Source organism: Silurus aristotelis, assembly GCF_946808225.1.
Source record: "Silurus aristotelis genome assembly, chromosome: 16".
Lineage (NCBI taxonomy): Eukaryota > Metazoa > Chordata > Actinopteri > Siluriformes > Siluridae > Silurus > Silurus aristotelis.
Genome location: NC_139589.1, coordinates 7,321,254 through 7,344,814, shown reverse-complemented (window position 1 = coordinate 7,344,814; position 23,561 = coordinate 7,321,254). Strand labels below are relative to the sequence as shown.

Below are 23,561 nucleotides of genomic sequence, written 5' to 3'. Positions count from 1 at the left end.
CAATAAGGAATCAAGTCAAGCAGGAAACTGGAGGCCTGATAAACATAAACTCCACCTCTTCCTTCCTTTTAAACTTCAAAACATTTATCACAAACAACTAGTATACTTTTCCAAAGCGAGTCACTCTCACTGCTTTTTTTATCTCTTACTTTGATTTTGGTGTGAAAACTGCAGAAGTCGGCAGAGATATTTGAAAGATATGGGACGGCAAATCTTGGCAGCCATTCTGGCTTTGTTGGGCTTCCTAGGAACTATCCTGATAGCTGCCTTGCCCATGTGGAAGATGTCGGCATTTATCGGCGCCAACATTGTGACAGCGCAGATTTACTGGGAAGGCTTGTGGATGAACTGCGTGCTGCAGAGCACTGGACACATGCAGTGCAAGGCGTACGATTCTATATTGGCTCTGTCTCAATACCTCCAGGCTACTAGGGCCTTGATCTGCGTATCGCTTGCTGCTGGTGTTTTCGCCATTGGCTTAACAGTTGTCGGGACCAGATATACCAACTTTCTCCGTGATGATTTGAATAAGAAAGCCAAGATTGGTATAGTAGCCGGGGTGGTCTACATTATTGCAGGGATTCTTTGTTTGATCTCTGTCAGCTGGTCAGCATATACCACCATCCAGAACTTCTACAATCCTCAAGTCATCTCGGCAAGCAAAGGAGAATTGGGGGCCTGCATCTATATTGGATGGGTAGCTGGATTCCTTCAAGTATTAGGTGGAGGACTGTTCATCAGCACATACAACAACAGCTGCTGAGCTTTACAAAAGGCACACATTTTAAATGTAAAATTCATGAAGAATGAAGGAGCTCCATTTCTTACTGGTTTAAAAAATGTGACTGAAAATGTTAAAGTTTTTAGAATGAGAAGGTTTTAATGTTGTGGTTATTTTTTAAAAATGTATTAAAAGGAACTTGAACAATTTATATAACTGACATATAATGAGATTTCACTTATACTTATTAAGCGATTTCTCTTGGTCCGGGATTGCCGTAAACACAAAACAGTTTAAAATTTTCTTTGTAACCTCCTTGTTAAAAAAAAAAAAAAATGTCTTTTTATTTAGACTACAATTACAATTGGGGTCAGTGAGGTGAAAAACACTGTAAAATGTAAGCAAAGTTCCTTTCCCATTCTGAGACTTAAAGGAATTGACGCTACAATGACGCATCAATTAAATTTTTTTCCAGACTGAATATGAGTGCAAGTTCATGTTTTTTTTTGGTATTTCTTGATTTTATAACAAATACTGATACCAAATACGTAACCTGTGTTGCATTAAAAAACACAGGGGTGTCATTGAATATTTAACTCTTTGTTTGTCATGAATTCCACCTGGATTCCCAACCAAAGTGTTGATGATGGCAAATTAAGGAAAGAAAATATATATGTCTCAGTGCTCGCAGTGTTTATATGCACCCCACTTTCTTCACCCACTCACTTCATTGCTTGATTATGATGAATACTTTTGTAGGAACACAAATCATGGCACTTGTAATGTAATCATAAATGTATGTAATCATGAGTCTATGCTATCTAAATAATATTTCTGTAAATACATCTATATTATTTTGTTTTTTAAAAACATACATCAGATGACATTGTTTAGTGGAATAATAAAATGTCTATACATGCAGTTTGGTAATTGACCTAAATAGTAAGCATTTACATTTCATTATAATTGTTAGATAGAGTCAAATATATGTTACTTAGTAAGAGTAATGGAAAAATACAAACTGGTTTTACAGACAAAAGGATACAGCAAAATATTAACCCAGAATCTTCAAATTCTTGCCTTGTTCTGGCACTGATTAGCTTCGTTGGTGGCACCATATTTACCTGTTGTTTACCTTCCTGGAATGCGTCAGCTTTTATCAGAGATAACAGAGTTATTATTCAGTGTTTTTATCTAGTGAAAAGGTTTATTGACACTGGACCAAAGGCCAGCTGCAGTGTAAGGGGTATATACACTCACCGGCCACTTTATTAGGTACACCTGTTTAACTGCTTGTTAACACAAATTTCTAATCAGCCAATCACATGGCAGCAACTCAATGAATTTAGGCATGTAGACATGGTCAAGACGATCTGCTGCCGTTCAAACCGAGCGTCAGAATGGGGAAGAAAGGTGATTTAAGTGACTTTGAACGTGGCATGGTTGTTGGTGCCAGACAGGCTGTTCTGAGTATTTTAGAAAATGCTGATCTACTGGGATTTTCACGCACACCATCTCTAGGGTTTACAGAGTATGGTCCGAAAAAGAGAAAATATCCAGTGAGCGGCAGTTCTGTGGGCGCAAATGCCTTGTTGTTGCCAGAGGTCAGAGGAGAATGGCCAGACTGGTCCGAACTGATAGAAAGGCAACAGTAACTCAAATAACCACTCGTTACAACCGAGGTATGCAGAAGGGCATCTCTGAACGCACAACACATCGAACCTTGAGGCGGATGGGCTACAGCAGCAGAAGACCACACCGGGTGCCACTCCTGACAGCTAAGAACTGGAAACTGAGGCTACAATTCGCACAGGTTCACCAAAATTGGACAATAGAAGATTGGAAAAACGTTGCCTGGTCTGATGAGTCTCGATTTCTGCTGCGACATGCGGATGGTAGGGTCAGAATTTGGCGTCAAAAAACATGAAAGCATGGATCCATCCTGCCTTGTATCAACGGTTCAGGCTGTTGGTGTAATGGTGTGGGGGATATTTTCTTGGTCTTTCTTTCCCCATCTTCTGATGAGTTCACTGTACTCAAATGGCCTCCACAGTCACCAGATCTCAATCCAATAGAGCACCTTTGGGATGTGGTGGAAGGGGAGATTTGCATAATGGATGTGCAGCCAACAAATCTGCAGCAACTGCGTGATGCTATCATGTCAATATGGACCAAAATCTCAGAAGAATGTTTCCAGTACCTTGTTGAATCTATGCCATGAAGGATTAAGGCAGTTCTGAAGGCAAAAGGTGGTCCAACCCGGTACTAATAGGGTGTACCTAATAAAGTGGCCGGTGAGTGTATAGCGCTCTCTTTGTCTTGTGCATCTGCAGGCAGCTTAAACTTTGATGATTGCTGCCCTTGTTGTATGAGTTTTTAGAATGATAATAACTATTATTTGAGACAAATACACTAACTAAGATTGTCATCACTACTGGTCTCATTTTCATTATCAAAGAGATTTTTGTTCACATTTCAATGTGTTTGACCTTATATTTCCTCACAAGCAACTGTTACAATCCTGCTATTATGGATGCCAAATCTTTATACAGGCTTAGGTTGCTGAATATCATTGCAGGTGGAGCCCTGCTTCAAGTTCACCAAAAGATGTAATGTGAAATACTCTCAGGCCAGATGTACAGGGAGCAGCATCACTGATTATATATAAAACAGATATGTTTAGTTGCTTGTTCACTTTTATGGACTGGTTAAATGATCAGGAAATTTGATCAAAAACCTTTGTAGCTCTATCCTGTGTGTTCTTTTGTGAAGTTTATTGTGCTCCCAGAAATCTAGATCATTTCAATTACAAATTACCATTCTAATTATACATATAATATTTCAAGAAGCAACATAATGGGCTCCAATTGCTGAGCAACATGAAATGTTGCACAAAATGAGATAAGATTTAAGAGTAGAAATTCTTTTTAGAACTGTATTAACTGTGTTTTATATATATATATATATATATATATATATATATATATATATATATATATATATATATATATATATATATATATATATATATATAAAAACACACTGTATACACACACCATATTTTGTCTTAAGTGTCATTCACTCTATATGGATATCTTGGTTCTAAAACTGTTGTATAATAGCAATATTACACATATAATGTTGGCCATGTTGATTATATAATGTGGCTGAACTTAACCTTACTTTTGCTGGTGTAATATCACCTAATAAAATAAATAAAATATTACACAGCATTAGATTTAAAGTATGAGTATGCATCCAACTTGGACACACAGATGGGATGTGAGTGATATTTTTAACTTGACATGCACCTGTATGATATTAGGCATTGTCCTGCTTCCACGTGACAAACAAATCCAAGTTCACTAGAGAAACATCAATTTTCATTTTCTTGTGTAGTTCAGTTATTGCACAAAAAAAGCAAAAAAGTCAACTAATAAGAAAGTAGGCTTACTCATCACTCCTAATTCACTTGTATTAGAAAATATAGATTTATTTGCATATTATTATCATTTTATTCAATTAGATAGATACTGTATGGTTGGCAATTGCAATCTAAATAACTGTGCTTACCCTCATATAATCTAATCTAATACATAGATTAGATAACAAAGAGAAGTGTTTAATGATTGAGAAAGTAAAGCTTCTAGTAACTAGACATTCTTTGATATAATTCACCGGAAAACACCCAGGATCATTCGAGTATCTAACTACCGTATTTTTCGGACTATAAGCCGCTACTTTTTTCCCACGTTTTGAACCCCGCGGCTTAAACAATGAAGCAGCTTATTTATGATTTTTTCCTGGGTTTTTCCCGGTTTCACAAACTTCAAGCCAAAAAAAATGAGCGACATACCATTAGACCAATGAAATTTCCGAATGGAAATGAAAAAACGCACCTCACCTGTGTTCTGAGCTGCACGACTTCGGGAGAAAAAACTTTTTATTTTAAACGCTGACGATGCCAAAAAATAAACTCCCGAGAGAAATTGTTGTGAAAGGAAGGAGGAAGACAATGACTTTCTTGGTAGGCTACTGTTTAGATACAAGCCGTTGTAACGCGTTGAGTCTGGGTGAAGGAAGAGCGCGCTAACTCCAGTTGCAACAGAAATCATCTAAGCACAGACAGGTTTCCAAAACTCGTACTTTTTTATTTTTCTTGGCAACAGCGTTACGGGTTAGTCAAAGAAACTTAGAAATGAGCTTCAGAAAATAATAAGGACATAATCCTCGTCTTGAACACACGCAGTAATAGCGGACAAATGCAGTGGCAGGCAATTCCCAAAATACCGCTATTCTCCTAAAGGAAGCGCAACATATTTCACCCGTTACACTGTGTGTAACGTGTCGTTCGTTAAAGCCGGTGTAAAGTACAATAGTGTAGACTTATAGACAGGTGCGGCTTATTTATGTTAAAAATAAAAAATATTTGTAAAATTCTGTGGGTGCGGCTTATATATGGTGCGCTTTATAGTCCGGAAATTACGGTAGCTAACCAATAAAAATAACAATAAATAAACATAACAAGCTGCTCACTTTTTATGTTCTTAAGTTGAAGATTAAAATCTTTTAAACTGTTTTTAAATAAAAACTAAACTTAACAAAAAAGATGTTAAATAGTCTTGTTCCCATCACTAGAACTTTGTTCCAGATTGAAACTATAGTTTAAATTGTGATTTTTATTCATAAATAATGGTATGTGAAAGGTGAAAAGGTGACGATTTTCCACACTACACCGATACCAATGCTGCCACACAAAGCCAAAGTCTAAATCTGAACTGCAACTTTACTCTTTTCACTACAACAATGTTGGCAGTCAAATTATTCACCTGGACAAGGATAGGTTTCAGTGACATATTCAGGGCCGCTTCCCCATCAATCAGCACAGATCTGCATCCTGTAACTATTTAGCATAAGTGAAAGTATTTTTGCTGTCGCATGGGACAGCAGGAATCAAGTTTGACTGGAAAAGCTTAAAACTGGTTTCAAACAAAGACTCCTCCCTTTTTAATAAAGTGTACAGGCCAGGCATTAGCTGACACAGACATCGTATGCTTTCACAGACAGACAGACAGACAGACAGACAGACAGACAGACAGACAGACAGACAGACAGACAAAGCCAAACCTCTCCGTAATACAAGTAGGAAAATGGTATCCCAGAGACTTCAACTTTTGGGCCTCATTCTGGCAATGATTGGCTACGTGGGCACCATCGTCATCTGCGGTTTACCCGCATGGAAGATGACGGCTTTTATCGGCGCCAACATTGTGACTTTCCAGATCATTTGGGAAGGATTATGGATGGATTGCGTGGTTCAAACCACAGGCCAGATGCAGTGCAAGGTCTACGACTCCCTCCTGATTCTTCCTGCACATCTGCAGGCCGCTCGAGCCTTGATCATCGTCGCCCTTTTTGTTGGAATCTTTGGAATTATCGTCACCGTCATCGGCGGCAAATGCACAAGTTGTGTAGAGGATGAGAATGCTAAGGCTAAGATTTCTATTGCTGGTGGGATCATCTTCATCATCACAGGGATTCTTGTACTCATTCCAGTGTGCTGGACCTCAAGCGCTATCATCAGGGACTTTTACAACCCAGCCCTTACGGATGCCCAGAAGAGAGAACTGGGACCATGTCTTTATATTGGCTTTGGATGTGCTGCACTTTTCATTGCAGGTGGAGCCCTGCTTTGTAGCTCATGCCCTCCAAAAGATGACCATATCTATAACGTGAAATACGCTCCAGCCAGATCTACAGTGAGCAGCAACAACAACAAAATTTATGTATAAAAAACAAATGCACAATCAGTTCTTGAACTGGCAAGATGATCAACTTAGTCAGAGCTTAGCACTATGCTTCATGTCTTAGCCTAAAATCTATTTGTGGTATTAAAAGTGCTTCCCTGGTCCATCTACATGGGCTTATTGCTGAACATCAAAGGATTTTCACATGAAATCGAAACTTGTAAATTGTAATTATTATGTTGTAGGCTTTTTTGTAGTATCTAAGAAGTAATAATTATATTTAAAGAAAATAATTATCAAGCACAGCATGGTACAATAATATTTACAAATAATTATAATATTTAGCTTTCTTTTTTTATTTTTTATTTGTTAACAATTGTTAAACAGGCTTTTGTGTATTATAAAGTTACTATTATATTTATTAAAGATAACAGATCACATCAAAACTGAGTGCAATTTGTTTACTGAATTTGAAAAAAATATAATAGTTATGTTCACACCTGTGTAGGTGAATTTGATTTTATGATTCTAAAGAATTTTTATTGAATTAATCTTGTGTTAATTCTGTTGTTAAAATCAGAACTGTAAGATATTATACGTGTTTGGAAGCGATAAATACATAATAGTTCCTGAAGCAATCAAATATCTATATAATTAACCTCTGTAATGCAAAAACCTTTGAAAATAGTAGGGCATTTGTTGTCAGTCAGAAATAATCAAGTATAAAAAAGTAGTTTTATAAAAAAATAAAAGTAGTTTTATTAAAAAATATTATTTTTATTATTTCTTATTAATTCTTTTGTTTTATTACTACTAATTATGACTCTGTACTTTGTATATAATTTGCAGATAGATTATATACACCATCCAATTTATTAGGAACACCTGTACACCTGCACATTCATGCCCTTATTCATTCAGCCAATCAAATGACAGCATTGCAAAACATGACACCATGCTGATACAGATAAAAGAGCATTAGATAATATTTATGTGACTAGAATAGGGGGGAAAAAAATTTTTTTTTTGACCATAGACTATATGTTTGTGTTGGACTATCGAGTTTAAATAGGTCAGAACTCAGATTTACTGGTCTTATTATGCCAAACAGTCTCTAGGGTTTACTCGTTATTGTGCTAAAAGAAAAACACCCAGTGAGCGGCAGTTCTGCTGAAGGAAATGCTTTGGTGATGAAATAGATCAGAGGACAATTCTGGACTGTTCTGAGCTGGCAGGAAGTGTACAGTTATTAAAATAACCACTCTTGACAACAAAGGCATGCAAAAAAGCATCTAGAGGGCACAACATGTCAAACCCTATGGTGGATGGTCTACAACAGTAGATAACATTTAATTCCTAGCAGTAAAGAACAGGAATATTAGGCTACAATGAACACAGCATTTGAGACTGACACAGTAGAAGTACATGACATCTATGATATTTGGTAGACTCCCTTACATACATAAATTCATAAATGCATACATACATGGATTTAATATATATTTAGATCCTCCTTTTGCTTTAATAACAGCCATTAATCTTGCTGGAGATGTCTGTACTAGCGTTGAACACCTACATTGGGGAATAGTTGTCCATTCTTCATTACAGTCTGCTTAAGTCCAGTTAAATTTCATAGTGAGTGTGACACTTTGTAAGGAAAGGCTTCTTTCTTGCCACACACTTTCTTGTTTAAAGATTGTGGTATAGTTGCCACATGCACAGACTGACCAGTCCAAGCCATAAAGACTTGTAGGTCCTTCAAAGTTGCCTGTGGGCTCTTGGCAGCTTCTCTAATCAATGTCATCCTGACATGTTCATCCAGTTTGGTGGCCCATCTGGTCATTCTGCTCTGACATTTATCATTAATATTGACTTTCAGCCCATAGAACTGTTGCTTACCAGATGTGTTTTGCACTATTATACACAAACTCTAAACATCTTTTATATTTTATTTATTTTTTGTTAAAATAACAGTAAATCAACAGTTTCTGAAATATTCTAACCAGTCCATCTGACAATACAGTACAGTGGAACCTTTATACTTGCGACCTTGAAACTTGTGACCTTGATAGTTCACGACTTTTTATTTGGAATACTGATTCAACCAACCAGTGATTACAAATACATCAGCAGGCCTTATCACAGTTTTTAGGGACGGGGGAAACAACAGCAAACCAGAGTCGCTTTCACTTTGAGGGAAATAGTCATGCACCTGTTGCAAGCACAGTATGATCCATTTAACTGCTTTCGTTCACTACAACTGTGTTTATAATTTGCAGATCAAATGTCAAATAATTTTCTTCTAGAAATTTTTAGATCAGCTATATCCAGACCTGTATCATTTAGCCAGGTTGTGAAGAGAATGTAAAGCTTTGCATCAGTAAGAATGTGTTTTCTGCATAACAGGAATCAAGTCTGACCGGAATAACAAAAAACTGGTTTCACACAGCAATAGCAAATGTCCATATCAACACACCTCCCAATTCACTAAAGCAAACAGTCAGTCAAAACTGGACTCAGACTTTGCATACATTCACAGAGAGACAGATAATCTCGCAAAATGATATCCCAGAGACTTCAACTTTTGGGCCTCATTCTGGCAATGATTGGCTACGTGGGCACCATTGTCATCTGCGGTTTACCCGCATGGAAGATGACGGCTTTTATCGGCGCCAACATTGTGACTTTCCAGATCATTTGGGACGGATTATGGATGGATTGCGTGGTTCAAACCACAGGCCAGATGCAGTGCAAGGTCTACGACTCCATGCTGATTCTTCCTGCACATCTGCAGGCCGCTCGAGCCTTGATCATCGTCGCCCTTGTTGTTGGAATCTTTGGAATTATCGTCACCGTCATCGGCGGCAAATGCACAAGTTGTGTAGAGGATGAGAATGCTAAGGCTAAGATTTCTGTTGCTGGTGGGATCATCTTCATCATCACAGGGATTCTTGTACTCATTCCAGTGTGCTGGACCTCAAACAATGTCATCAGGGACTTTTACAACCCAGCCCTTACGGATGGCCAGAAGAGAGAACTGGGACCTTGTCTTTATATTGGCTTTGGATGTGCTGCACTTCTCATTGCAGGTGGAGCCCTGCTCTGTAGCTCATGCCCTCCAAAAGATGAACCTGTCTATAACGTGAAATACGCTCCAGCCAGATCTGCAGTGAGCAGCAACAACAACAAAATTTATGTTTAAGGAAAACTCCATATGAATTTTGGATTGGTTTAGTGGACTGGTAAAAGAAATACTCAATTTATTCTCCAGTGTCTATTACAGTTACATTTATAAGTTGTATTTAGTATGCTTGCAGAAATTTTACTATTGTTTCCATTACATATAAAATCAGAATCAGAATACTTAAAAAATAAGCTTTTTTGTAAAGTAAAAGCATATTCTTTTTTGAAGTAGTCTTTAAAAATTTAAATACTTAAAAAATCTTGATCTTTTAAGTTCACTGTAGCTTAAAAAAATGAATCGAATCAAAACGTGAAATTTAACCTAAAATCAAATCTGGCCATTCTGCTCTGACATTTATCATTAATATTGACTTTCAGCCCACAGAACTGTTGCCCACCAAATGTTTTTTGCACTATTATACACTAACTCTAAACATGTTTTTAATAAAAAAAAATTTGTTGGTGAAAATCACAGTTGATCAACAGTTTCTAAAATATTCTAACCAGTCCATCTGACAATACAGTACAATGGAACCTTGACACTTGCGACCTGGATAGTTTGCGACTTTTCATTTGGAACACTGATTGAACCAACCAGTGATTACAAATACATCAATAGGCTTTATTACAGTTTTATAAATAAGGGGGGAACAACAGCAAACCAGAGTCGCTTTCACTTTGAGGGAAATAGTCATGCACCTTTTGCAAGCACAGTATCATTCATTTAACTGCTTTCGTTCACAACAACTGTGTTTATAATTTGCAGATCAAATGTCAAATAATTTTCTTCTAGAAATTTTTAGATCAGCTATATCCAGACCTGTATCATTTAGCCAGGTTGTGAAGAGAATGTAAAGCTTCGCATCAGTGAAAATGTGTTTTCTGCATAACAGGAATCAAGTCTGACCGGAATAACAAAAAACTGGTTTCACACAGCAATAGCAAATGTCCATGTCAACACACCTCCCAATTCACTAAAGCAAACAGTCAGTCAAAACTGGACTCAGACTTTGCATACATTCACAGAGAGACAGATAATCTCGCAAAATGATATCCCAGAGACTTCAACTTTTGGGCCTCATTCTGGCAATGATTGGCTACGTGGGCACCATTGTCATCTGCGGTTTACCCGCATGGAAGATGACGGCTTTTATCGGCGCCAACATTGTGACTTTCCAGATCATTTGGGAAGGATTATGGATGGATTGCGTGGTTCAAACCACAGGCCAGATGCAGTGCAAGGTCTACGACTCCATGCTGATTCTTCCTGCACATCTGCAGGCCGCTCGAGCCTTGATCATCGTCGCCCTTGTTGTTGGAATCTTTGGAATTATCGTCACCGTCATCGGCGGCAAATGCACAAGTTGTGTAGAGGATGAGAATGCTAAGGCTAAGATTTCTGTTGCTGGTGGGATCATCTTCATCATCACAGGGATTCTTGTTCTCATTCCAGTGTGCTGGACATCAAACGATGTCATCAGGAACTTTTACAACCCAGCCCTTACGGATGGCCAGAAGAGAGAACTGGGACCATGTCTTTATATTGGCTTTGGATGTGCTGCACTTCTCATTGCAGGTGGAGCCCTGCTCTGTAGCTCATGCCCTCCAAAAGATGACCATATCTATAACGTGAGATACGCTCCAGCCAGATCTACAGTGAGCAGCAACAACAACAAAATTTATGTTTAAGGAAAACTCCATATGAATTTTGGATTGGTTTAGTTGACTGGTAAAAGAAATACTCAATTTATTCTCCAGTGTCTATTACAGTTACATTTATAAGTTGTATTTAGTATGCTTGCAGAAATTTTACTATTGTTTCCAATACATAAAATCAGAATCAGAATACTTAAAAAAATAAGCAGTTTTTTTTTAAGTAAAAACATATTCTTTTTTTAAGTAGTCTGAATACTTAAAAAATCTTGATCTTGATCTTCTTTCACTTGATCTTAAAAAAATAAGCAAATCAAAACTTGAAATTTAACCTAAAATCAACAATATTTAATTGTAATAATTTGCTTTTAAATTGTAATTTCTTCAGTATATATTTTATATATTGCATATACTCATTTACATGGCATGTTCTAGTAGTTACTGAAATACTATCTCTAAAGGTCAGACTGACCTTACTGCTATATCCTTTACAAGCATTCTTTGTGTTAAACCATTTTTCTCTCTGTACTTTGCTGTTTTTAAAATGTATCCAATTTAAAAAATAATTATTTATTTATTATTATAAAAAATTTTATCAACAACATAGAAAGAGAAATTATTTATCAGACTTTTCAGGCACTTGCATGTGAAATTGTCTATAGTATGTTAACACCTAAAGCATGCAGAAAAGTCGAAAATGCTAACTCTAAATCTAAAGTGTTTTAGATGTCGAACTATTGATTGTATGTTCATCAATTCAAATCCCAAAAACACTAAGCTGCCACCGCTAGGCTCTTAAGAAAGGCTCTTAACTCTCAGTTGCTCATAAACAGGACAAATATCATCGGTATATCTGCCAAATGGCATAATTGCTAATCGTATTGCTCTCGTTATTGTTAAAGAAGAAATGTGTCTATTACTGTGTCCTGTAAATAATATTTGCAAAAAATATTTGTTATTTTTGTTTTTAAAGGAACCTGACTTTTTAATATGCTTTAATTGCTTGTTTTATATTATATTATATTATATTATAATGTAGCTGTGCATTCAGAATTATAAGACAATGAGCTTTCTTCTAGATTATGCTGGATTTCTTTTAATTATTATTTTATCTTTTCACTGTTAATAATAAATACGTAATGGCCTTTTGTTTTGTGTTACTTGCACACATACTTTATCAATCAAACAAGCAGATTACATCTCCTGTCAGTTCAAAAATATTTGATTTGAGGTTTGATGAAACTCGAAAGTCACCATCACCACCCTGAACAAATAACTCCAGAGTTGTGTCATACATTTGTTATTTTTAAGAGGTGGGGGAGAAGTCATTCCTCCTTCAGGCAGGTGACAAGAAACACGAGTTCCCCTCCCTTTAATTGGAAATTTAGCAATAATTTTTTACCCCTCTTAGTAAATAAAAGAAGCTTGTGGTCAGTTGTTGTTATTGCTTAACAATCGTAACCAGTGGTGAACAGTAATGAAGTAAATGTAATTTGTTACTAAACTTATTAGCTCATATCTGTAATTTACTAAAGTATTTACATTTGGGGAGACTTTTACTTAAACTTCACTACATTTCAAAGTCAAATATCGTACTTTTTACTCAGCTACGTTTTGCGAAATCACGCAGCAAGCCATAAATCAGGGTAGAGTGTGCGCTCTGTTTTGAACTTGTTTGAACACCGCTTAGTGTAAATACTCAACATACCATTTTCAGAGTAATAAATGATGGAAGAAACTCCTGACTCTAACTTGCCACAATACCCATGGCTGTATTTGCAAGATTTTATAGAAGTAGTTAAAAAGAAGGATTTTTGCTCATGATCATTTTAATAGATATCAATAAGTGTTAATTAATATCATTCTATTAATAGACTGATGTGTTAAGAGCAACATTAGAGTCTTTTACATAAACTGAGTTGATTAAGCAAAGAGTCTTGTGACAAAAACATTATAGCCATAATAAATCATTGTACTTTGATACTTAAGTACATTTGAAGGCAAATACTTTTGTACTTTTACTTTTACTGGAGTAATATTTTACCTACTATAGCTCTACTTTAACTCAAGTACATGGTTTCTGTACTTCCACCACACCACGGATCCTAACTATTTTGAATCTAAGAAATGTTTTTTTTTTTAACGAGCTGTGTTTAGAAAATTACTTTTTTCTCAGGTAAAAATAAAGAACTGAGCTGATCCTCAACCTTCCAAAAAGAGATAAAGAAGAGTTGAATCAGTGCATAAAACATAAATAAAAACTCAATTATGTGAAATTGATAGGGGCTTATCAAATCTAAGCATGTTCCATGATAAAGCAAGGATGGCTCATCCATTCCTTATATCAGTTTTTCAACAAATGTTAATCTTCATAAAGTTCTCATTCACAAATTCATATATTTTTAATTACATTGTAATACCTTACTTGATTAATGAACAGGTTTAAAAAGTTGCACACATACATAAGCCTATGCTCCATTGATATCTCAGATTTATCTTAATTTTTACTATACCTGATATATGTAATGTGGTTTTTAAGATATATTTGGGCCGGAAATCTAGTCAAAACCTGACAAACATGGTTAATCATATTCTTTTCTAAGCTCCTCCCTGGCAAAGGAAAACACACCTGCTGTATTGAAGCCAGTCTAACAAAGGTATGCCTACAACCACCATGATCTGATAGACTGTATGCTGTTGACTCTCAACTGCCTATAAGGCAGTTACTTGAATAGAATAGAATAGAATAGAATAGAATAGAATAGAATAGAATAGAATAGAATAGAATAGAATAGAATAAGTATAAAAATAAAAATTATTTGATCATACAAAAATATAATGATTATTAAGCATTGAGAAAAATGGTGATAAGTGATTGGTCATTAAAAATTATGATCACTTATTGGTCATTGGCAAAAGAATAGTGATCATTGATTGTTGACAAAATTGGTGATCAGTGATTAGTCATTGGAAACAACAAGAGCAACTCAGTCAGGCTTATATGCTGGTAGTGAGTCTACTAAACTTGTGGCCTGAGTGCAGGAATGTTGCTAATATATGGGAAGAAATTATGCAATAGATTTGTTGCTAAGATGTCTTTTTAACTCCTGTTGCTAAAGGACAAAATCTAGCAGCAGGCATGGCCGCAGAAAGTGGGGGTGCTGGGGGTGCTGCAGCACCCCCTATTGGCGAGAGAAAGATTTTTTTTAAATGTAGGCCTATTAAAAATATTTTGCACAATTTATAAATTCCTTATGAATATTTTAGGAAATGATAAAAATATTCCATTAGTTTTTCTATATAGAAAGTTTGAATTGTCTACTTTTAAACAAAACAAGTCAAAACGAAAATAAACCGACTAGCATATGCTTATTATGTATTCCGTATTAAGTGTGCATTTCTCTCTATAGGCGCGTTCACTGTGAAGATGACGAGTGAGCATCGTCAACTTCATCTTTGCAGCCCGACACTGACACACAAAAAACACTTTATTAATAAACAATTTAAATGTTTCCTTGCTATATTTGACAGATTCATAATCATTACTTTTGCCGGTTCTTTGTGACAGCTGTTATGTGTGTTATTGGCAGCGTCACCCTCTGGTTACAGCACCAGAACATGGAAATTTTATTTTTGAGAATGATCGCACAACAGACATTAGAACATTAGATATTCTATAATTAAATCAACTAATTGAATATTCAAAAATAGTGTCTTATCCCTGCATGGAATCTCTTTTTTCTTTTCCCATATCTTCACTCGCGTCTCACCCATTTCCAAAGTGGATTAAACGTTTCTTCCTTTGTTCGCGTTTAGGTCGATTATTTTCGTATTCTTTGCTGTGGAAAAGTAGAAAAAAACGCTGTACAGATAGCCTAAATTTTTTTAATAGCCTACAGTTTGTGCTTGTTATTAATTAGACATATGATAATTGGTAAGGCGCGTCAAGTTCATTTGTAAAGCGCGTTTCACACGCGCGGGTGATTTTAGTTTGGCTTTCTCTGGCAGCCTAAATGCCTTGCCCTTGTGGAAGATAAAATTAGATCTTCATACCTTTTACAACAACATGAAGATATCAGAAAAAGAGATCGGTGGTCTCTTTCCTGCTCGTGTTCCACATCCCTCTCAAAGCGCAGAGCGGTAGGCCATAACGCGTCTTTGTGTGGAAATATAAAACTGTTTTTATATTTTTGTTTTGTTTAGTTTTTTTAAATGGATTCAACGTTATTATATTATTTAAGTTACAAGTATTTACTGATATTTATTTCAATGCTTTTACAGGCTTTAGTGTGTTGTTTCTTTGTTTTTTTTTACATTTATTTCAAAACAACCCCCCAACCACCGCAACACCGCCAGTATTTGGTCCACTACCGCGGTGGTAAAAAAAACTGCCATCGTCACAGCCCTATGTATTTATTTTTAAAATGTATTCTAAATAGGCCCATAGGCTCATAGGTTTTTTGTCCAAAAAAATAAATAAAAAAATTCACAGCACCCCCCTGTTCAAAATGACTTCCAGCGGCCCTGGCAGCAGGACACTTAGTTAAAAGAAATTTGCATTGTCTCAAACACTCATACAAAAAAGGTACTGTAAACTAGTCAAGGTTGATTCTGGAATTGTTATGTACTATATGTTCACAAAAACGTGGAAACCTGATCATCACACCCATATGTGGTTCTTCCCCAAATTAAAAACACGTGTCTAAAAATGTCTTTGTATGCTGTAGCTTTAATGCTGTGCTTGAGGTACTTTGTAAGTGGCTGTTTAAAAATGTTTGCTCACCAGAGCATGTAAAACTCATAATAAACCTGATCAAACACACTTTTGCAGTTATGGGTGGCTATTGTAGTGTTCTACTATTGTGAACTTCAAACATAAAAGGGAGTGGAGACAGATGCAAGTGCAGTTAGGCTTTAAGTGAGGACCTGCCTGGTCTTAAGGATTGAGGAAACCAACGGTTTAAAAAACTAGGCAGATTTAAGGATGTTAATATAACAGTAAAGTGGAAGATAAAGCAACTTTGGAACAGGTATGATGGTCAGGTGTCTCATAGCTAATGACATTTCCAGAGGTTCTAAGACTTTACAACTGGATGGGTATCCAGAGTGGCATTAATGTCATTTTTTATTTAAAAAATATAAATTATAGAAAATGTCTTAACACTCTAGTCAGAGCTGGTTCTAGACATTTAGAGGCCCTAATTAATATTATATATATTTATTTTTATTTATTATTTATAATAAATATGTAATGAATTATATTTTAATAATACATTATAATAAAAAATACATGATGACAGTTCACGAGCTGCGCTTTCTTTGCATTCCTGTTTAGCTTTTCGCTTAGCAGCCCATAAGGGATGCATACGATTCAGCACCTTCAGGTTAATGTGCAGAAAAGTTGGATTTTGTTAATTACTGTACTTAGAAACTTCATGCATTTGGAGCAGGGGTCTTCTACCGGGGGTCCACGGCCACTAGGGTGTCCACGGCAGTACTGCAGCTGGAATGCTAATTAATGTTGAATTACAAATTATGTTTTGTTAAAAAAATAAACATGGGTAAAAATATTTAATTAAAAAGAATTATTGCATTATCTTAAAGCTCTATTAAACTTGAAGCTTAAAAATGTATAATTGTCCACCTGAGAAAATATATGAAAATATACAGACAATGATGCATGTACAACAACAACATAGTTAAAATTGTTTTAACTTAATATAACTAGCATAATATGATTGCTTTTAATTAATATTAGTGGCTGTGTTTGACACATTTTGTATCAGGGGGTCCTTGCCCCATGTCTTGATCCTTGAATTAGATTCTGGCGACCCACATTTAAATGTGATATTAACATGTTCCACTTCACGTGAGTGACAGTTATTTTATATCCAATGGACAAAGAGCCTAGTCTTACGCTGCCCATCTTGATTAGTGGATGGGTGATGGGTATGGAGGCCTCCAAGCCAAAGTCCCTAGACAATTGCCTGCTCTGCCTATACTTAGCGCCAGCCCTGACTATAGGTTAGCAAAGGGGCACAACAGGTTAGGTTGCTGCCTCACAGCTTCCGGGTCCCTATTTTAAGGTCAGGCTCTTGCCTGTGAGGTTTATCACATATTTAATATGACAGTAATGTTGAAACTAAGCAATCATTAATGTGCCATATGATATACACATCTTGTTTTTTAATTAGTCATCCATGGGCAAGGCACAAGATGAACTCATGTTTTTTTAACGTGGTAGCAACACATTTGAACATATGAAGAGTAAAACGTAAGAGGTGCATGTGCAGAGCAACAAAAATTATCAAACAGACAGAATTTATCTCTCCAGGGTATTGAAAAGAGTGTTAACTTTAATGGCTTGAACAGGCTTAGCTTCTATAAAATAAAATTGCAAAACAGCTTCAGACCAATAAGAACAGCTATATTTGTGTTGATAGGTGGCTCTAATTAATAATCTTGTCCATATTGTTTTAAAATAAACATATCTGGTTTGGTTGGTATTGTGTAATCTCAAAATCATGTAGGGATGGTGTCTTCAAGAGCACACGCCTCCTATTTTATTTTATTCTACTTTAGTTTGCAGTATGTGTGTGAGTTCGTACTCATTTGGAAACTTTAATTTGATTGGAAAATTGTCTGCAAAAAAAAGAAAAGAAGGGAGCCAGCAACCAAGGCAAGTAAATACATTTCAACATATTACTGAGAGTTTCTAAGTGACTGGAAAGTTTGGAAGAAATTGTGAAAGTAGTAAACATAGTGTCTCTATCCAACAAGGATTTCAAACCAAGTTTCAGTTAGCTTGCATTTTAGAGAAGAAGATTCAGTGATCAGAGAGAAATGGCTTCAAAGAGTATACATTTGTTGGGCAGTGTTCTTGCCCTGCTCGGTTGGGTGGGCGTCCTTCTCTCCTGCCTCATACCAATGTGGCGCATGACAAGCTTTGTGGGCGCAATCATTGTTACTGCTGAGACCATATGGGAGGGCATCTGGATGAACTGTGTTGTACAGAGTACAGGTCAAATGCAATGTGACAGTTATGACTCTTTGCTGGCACTCAGCTCTGATCTGATAGCAGCTGAGGTCCTTACAGTAGGATCGCTTCTGATTGGCTCACTGGGTCTTGCACTGGCCTTCATCGGAGGAAAATGCACTTGTTTCTTGGACAACAAAAGTAGAGCTGTAAAAGGTAGAGTTGCCATAGCTGCTGGCCTTGCACTGCTTATTAGTGCTTTACTCTGTCTGATTCCTGTCACATGGGCTGCTGTCAATGTGGTCCAGATCTTTTACAACCCACAGATAAGTGATGCCCAGCGCAGAGAGATTGGCCCAGCTATATACATTGGTTGGGGTGCTAGCATCCTTCTCTTAGTGGGTGGTGGTATGCTCTGTAGCACTTCCTGTTCCAAAGAGACAGACGATAACAATTCTTCAGTCAACTACAGGGTTGTATCTTCATCTGGATCTAGATCTATCTTAAAAAGTGAGAACAGTGATGATGCTTCAATCAGAAAAGCCTCTGCTTATGTCTAAGCGAAGTGATGGACTGTATAAATTCCCAGCGCAGGTCCCGATCACAGCATTGGGATCTTCTGAAAGCGAGGCCTGCATCTGATCTGGAAAGAACCCCCTACATCATCTTACCATGGAGCACAGACCTATTTGGATACAAAAATGGATTTAAGTAAAGAAATCATAATGAATTTGGACATTGCGTATTGATTTTCACCATAAATGATGTTTCACTGTTACCCAGGGTGTATCGAGGAATTTTGTCTTTATTTTATTTTATATGTTTAATTAACATCTACCAAGATACCAACTTCTACAACAAGAATTGTCATATTTGTTAGCAGGAAATTGAGAAGTGTGACTCCTCACACTCCTGGATTCTCAGGAATCCAGTAGTTTCTGAAATACTCAAACATTTATCTGTTAATAAGAACCATGTTGAGTGAAAATACACAATGAGGTTTAAAAGTCTTACTAGTGATCTCTAGTGTATTTATTTTTCTAATGCAAGAATTTTCTAATGCAAATTATATTATCAGCTGGAGTGAAGCAATTTTTTTTGAGTGAAGCAAACTTTTGTTTGGTCAGACATTTGAGAATGCTTGGAATGTCCACATTTTGCTTTAATGACAGCATTTACTTGAACTGTTATGGATTTACTTCATTGGAAGACATGGTTCAGTGAGAGATACAAAACTTACTGTTTAAAGGAGTGTAAGATGATCAAAACCATCATTTAGCTTAAATGAGAATATTAGCCTAGCAACTGTGCAGAATTTTGCATACCCAATTCAATGTCAATTCAAAGTGATTATTCAAGTTAAACTCAAGTTAAATTCAATGTTAAACATTTTTATTGTACAATAGCCATTCAGCTTGTTTTCATAGAGCCAGTGCTTATAATTTAAAGAAGTGGCATGTCAGGTTAAGATTATTTCAGTTATACCAGTTATAAACCTAACCTATCTAATCAATCTCTCAGCGATTGGCTTAAATGCTTTTTGTTCTGTCAGTATTTCTTAATAACTAACTATAGGTATATTGTAAAAATTAAGCCACTATATTCACAGGAAATATCTACTAAGCCATTGATTTTTTTTTGTACAAACTAACTAAACTGGCCCAACAATCTTCAAGCACCAGGTTATATTTAGATAAAACAAGCTTCCTTGATTCTAAAGAAGGTAATGGGACAAAAGAGCATAAAATTCTTCGGTAATGGTTTAACTTGGCTGTTGAGAGCAGCTGATCTGTCCAATGACTCTGATATGATCTTTGAATTAAATATTTTATTTGTGTAAAGACATACATTTTACACACCATTTTGAGGGAGTGCTTTTCTTAACACCATAACCGTGTACATTTCGCGTTCAACGTTGTCTCCCACTTTGTTTCAGCCCTACATTACGCTTTTATCATGAGCCACTGGAGTGAAAGCGTGTTCCAGGCCAAACCGGTTTAACAGAGAATCAGCTCACGGAAGTAATTTACGTTTCATGAGGTCTCACAGCATAAAAAAAAATTCTAATAGTTTCATTGCATGCCGCTGAAGTGTTCAGTGATTGTGTGTGTGTACTCTAGGCACAGTTCATTTACTGTGTCACAGTGATGAATAAAGTAATACAAGAATCTAGTTTGTCATGTACAAATAAACTTCCAAGCAAGTTTGGATTGCAATTATTTTAGTTTTGTTATCTAAGTACCTCTGTTGAATTAGGTATAGATGTGGACCTGTGCTGTTGTCAGAGTTGATCTACAGAGTGTTTGATAAATAGAGGAAAAAGGGGAAACACTAAATAAATACACATACACACACACATAAATACATAAATACATAAATTTTCTTTTCTATGTGTTGTGTATTCCATTTTTTATAAATGTACGTTGAGTTGAATGTAATAATGTAAACTCTGAACTTTTTGTTGGGAAGCTGTTTTGAACAATGATAAATAAATAAATAAATAAATAAATAAATAAATAAATAAATAAATAAATAAATAAATAAATAAATAAATAAAAACAAAAGAAATGGTGTTTGGCTTCTCAGTGTATAATCTCATCCTGCTGTAGAATAAGTTTTAAATTGTGTCAAAAATCTAAAAAAAAAAATAAAAAAGGATCATTTAACTTATAAAGAATAATAATTATTAAAAAAAGATAATTAATCTATCCCAGTTTCAGATCTAAAGAGAAAGACATAATACCAGTGTAACGTTGGAATTGGCTTTTATTTAGTCAATTATAATGTTATGGAAGATAATCAGCAAAAACATGCACTGGTTGACACTGAAGCTTTTTTTGTAGTGATGCTGCCACCTAATGGTGATTTAAAAAAAAGTCTTCCAATAGGAATGAAATAATTATTTAGATTTGTTAAAACTGTAGAACAGATACAGGTACAGGTACAGGTATATAATCCCGCAGCTCTTACTTTTGATATTGTTTCATGGTGCCTTGATTTGATTACAAAAACGTATATACTTTTGTATCTAAAATCTAAGTTCTAATTTGTGCATTGATTCTGGGCGGTGGTAGTTCAGTGGCTAAGGCATTGGATTTTGGATTGGACGATTACAAGTTCAAATCCCAGCACGACCAAGATGATACTGCTGGGTCCTTGAGCAAGGCCCTTAACCTTCAACTGTTCAGAGTCGCTCTAGATAAGGATGTCTGCCAAAATGTCATGTGCCATAAATGTTAATTGTTTTCCCTGGTGTTTGTTTTTTTTCCTGTTTATCTTCTTAAACACATTATAAGACTACCGCTAGTATTTGAAGGCCATGCAATTGAACATATCTTTTCTGACACTCTCTAGCACAATTCTAGCACAATCACATCTATACTTGATGAGCTCTTTGATAGAGATAAACCACTCCAGTGATGTACCCACGCTCGTGTTCAGACACTGCCTTCTCCCAATTAGCCACTTCATTGATAGCTACACAGCTCCATTTCTTTTCTTCCTCCATCACACGAATCACACGTTCCAGCTCTGTTTTGTACTCAAGATTATCAGCATTGCCTCGGGTAGTCATGCACACAAAGCCCCCTGAAGCATAGAAAAGCAAAGTAGGTTCATGAGCAATGTCCAGATTTGATATTCACCCACAAACATAGCATTACATTTCAGAAAATTAAAACATATACGTGACTTGACATAAACGGTATACAAAATTCACAGTTAAGAACGTATCTTTTTTTTAAGTGATGGTTCAGTGAAATTTTGGTACAGGTGGGGGAAGAATTACAAAACAAAATTGCCTTTTGTTTTTTGGTATGTAATATTATTGACATTTGTGAATATGAACAGTTTACAATTTTTAAAAACAATTTCAAATAAAATGCCTGCTGGGTTTCAATAAAAAATTATAATATAAAATAAATCAAATTGGTGGTCTAGTGGTTAAGATGCAGCGCTCCCACCGCTGCGACCCGGGTTCGATTCCCGGTCAGGGAACCATCCCCAGCCACTCTTAGTGCCGGTCCCAAGCCCGGATAAATTGGGGAGGGTTGCGTTAGGAAGGGCATCCAGCGTAAAACATGTGCCAAATCAAAACGTGCGGAGGATCCGCTGTGGCGACCCCTAACGGGAGAAGCCGAAAAGAAATCCATCCAATGTTGTAAAACACTCCTGACTGGAACTCGCCACATCTTGCTTTATTTGCAGTGGCGGTTTTCGTGTTTAAGTTTAATGCAATACACTTTTTATTATATTGATTAAACTAAGTAATAAAATCAAATGTTATATTTATAATAATTAAATAAAACAAGAATTAAATACAATTCAATTAATTGAAAAATGTAATGAATTAGTTTATTAGAATTAATACAGATGTGTATACAAGTGTGTTTTGTTTACATTTAATATTGAATTTTCTAAAGATGTGTCCTATTTAACTGTTTACTAATTTCAGCATACTATAATAAATGTCTCCATTTAAGAAACACAAGATAGATATTTATTTAATAGATAGTAATTTATTTATTCATACACTTTAATTTTAAATTTATTCATTCCTTCCATCCTTCATTCATTCATTCACTCCTTCAATATGTGGACCTGTCAGGAATTGCTTTTTCTTTTCTTTTTTATTTTTAATTCTTGAAGCAGTAAATAAAACGCAAAAGAATCCATGCGCAGCACATATGTTTCCGGTAATGGATCCAGTAGCCACAGTGACACTGCGCTCAAACTGTGAGCCGGAGACCAAACAAACTTGCAGTTTGAACTACGTTTCGCACGTTAAACAAATGCATTCACACATGTACACAAATGCACAGCATACCGAAATTCCTGTACTTAAATGGTTTGGTAGGAGTATGTGTACAGTTACATCCCTAATGTGCATGCATTATTTTAGGGTGGGGTTACCTGGCTTGGTGGCTTGCCAGAGCTCCTTGATGACAGACACTGGCACATGCCCAATACTTAGAGCTCCCACGATTACTACTATATCATATGACTCTGAAATGATTAGAAAAGTGATTCTGATCAAGTAAATATATAGCAATATATTATGTTAGCAATATATTATGTTCACCGTTCACATCCTTTTGTAAATCTCTGTTTATAGTAATCTGTAAATCATGTCAATAGTACATATATACTCATCTGTATATTACTGCTCATAGTACATATATACTCACCTGTACATTATTGTTCATAGTACATATCTATCCACCTGTATATTATATTCATAATACACATATATTCATCTGTATATTATATTCATATTCATAGT

General features: G+C 35.9%; 2 protein-coding genes, 1 long non-coding RNA gene and 4 pseudogenes across 7 annotated transcripts in view; 6 read left to right on the top strand and 1 right to left on the bottom strand.

Moving 5' to 3' along the window:
• The first annotated feature begins 4 nt into the window (after positions 1-4).
• cldn28 (claudin 28) lies at positions 5-1,661 on the top strand. The gene has a single exon (XM_083564795.1). The coding sequence runs from the start codon at positions 200-202 to the stop codon at positions 761-763; it is 564 nt and encodes a 187-aa protein (XP_083420921.1). The 5' UTR covers positions 5-199; the 3' UTR covers positions 764-1,661.
• Positions 1,662-5,792: 4,131 nt separating this feature from the next.
• Positions 5,793-6,877, top strand: LOC310739143 (claudin-4 pseudogene; annotated as a pseudogene). Its single transcript has one exon. The product of its transcript is annotated as a claudin-4 pseudogene (transcript).
• Positions 6,878-8,564: 1,687 nt separating this feature from the next.
• LOC310739142 (claudin-4 pseudogene) lies at positions 8,565-9,843 on the top strand (annotated as a pseudogene). The gene has a single exon. The product of its transcript is annotated as a claudin-4 pseudogene (transcript).
• A 141-nt stretch (positions 9,844-9,984) lies between these two features.
• On the top strand, positions 9,985-11,630 carry LOC310739141 (claudin-4 pseudogene; annotated as a pseudogene). The gene has a single exon. The product of its transcript is annotated as a claudin-4 pseudogene (transcript).
• Positions 11,631-13,314: 1,684 nt separating this feature from the next.
• LOC310739153 lies at positions 13,315-16,126 on the top strand. Its single transcript, XR_014537266.1, has 2 exons — positions 13,315-14,331; positions 15,855-16,126. It is a non-coding gene; the product is annotated as an uncharacterized lncRNA (long non-coding RNA).
• Positions 16,127-17,910: 1,784 nt separating this feature from the next.
• On the top strand, positions 17,911-19,120 carry LOC310739135 (claudin-4 pseudogene; annotated as a pseudogene). Its single transcript has one exon. The product of its transcript is annotated as a claudin-4 pseudogene (transcript).
• A 1,908-nt stretch (positions 19,121-21,028) lies between these two features.
• The window catches only part of mettl27 (methyltransferase like 27), a 147,997-nt gene continuing 145,464 nt past the window's right edge, over positions 21,029-23,561 (bottom strand). Inside the window, exons 6-7 of the mRNA XM_083564778.1 lie at positions 23,192-23,284; positions 21,029-21,868 (exon numbers count right to left, since the gene is read on the bottom strand). Coding sequence (XP_083420904.1) covers positions 21,657-21,868; positions 23,192-23,284 — 305 coding nt within the window. The 3' untranslated portion in view covers positions 21,029-21,656. The remainder of the gene's footprint in view (positions 21,869-23,191; positions 23,285-23,561) is intronic.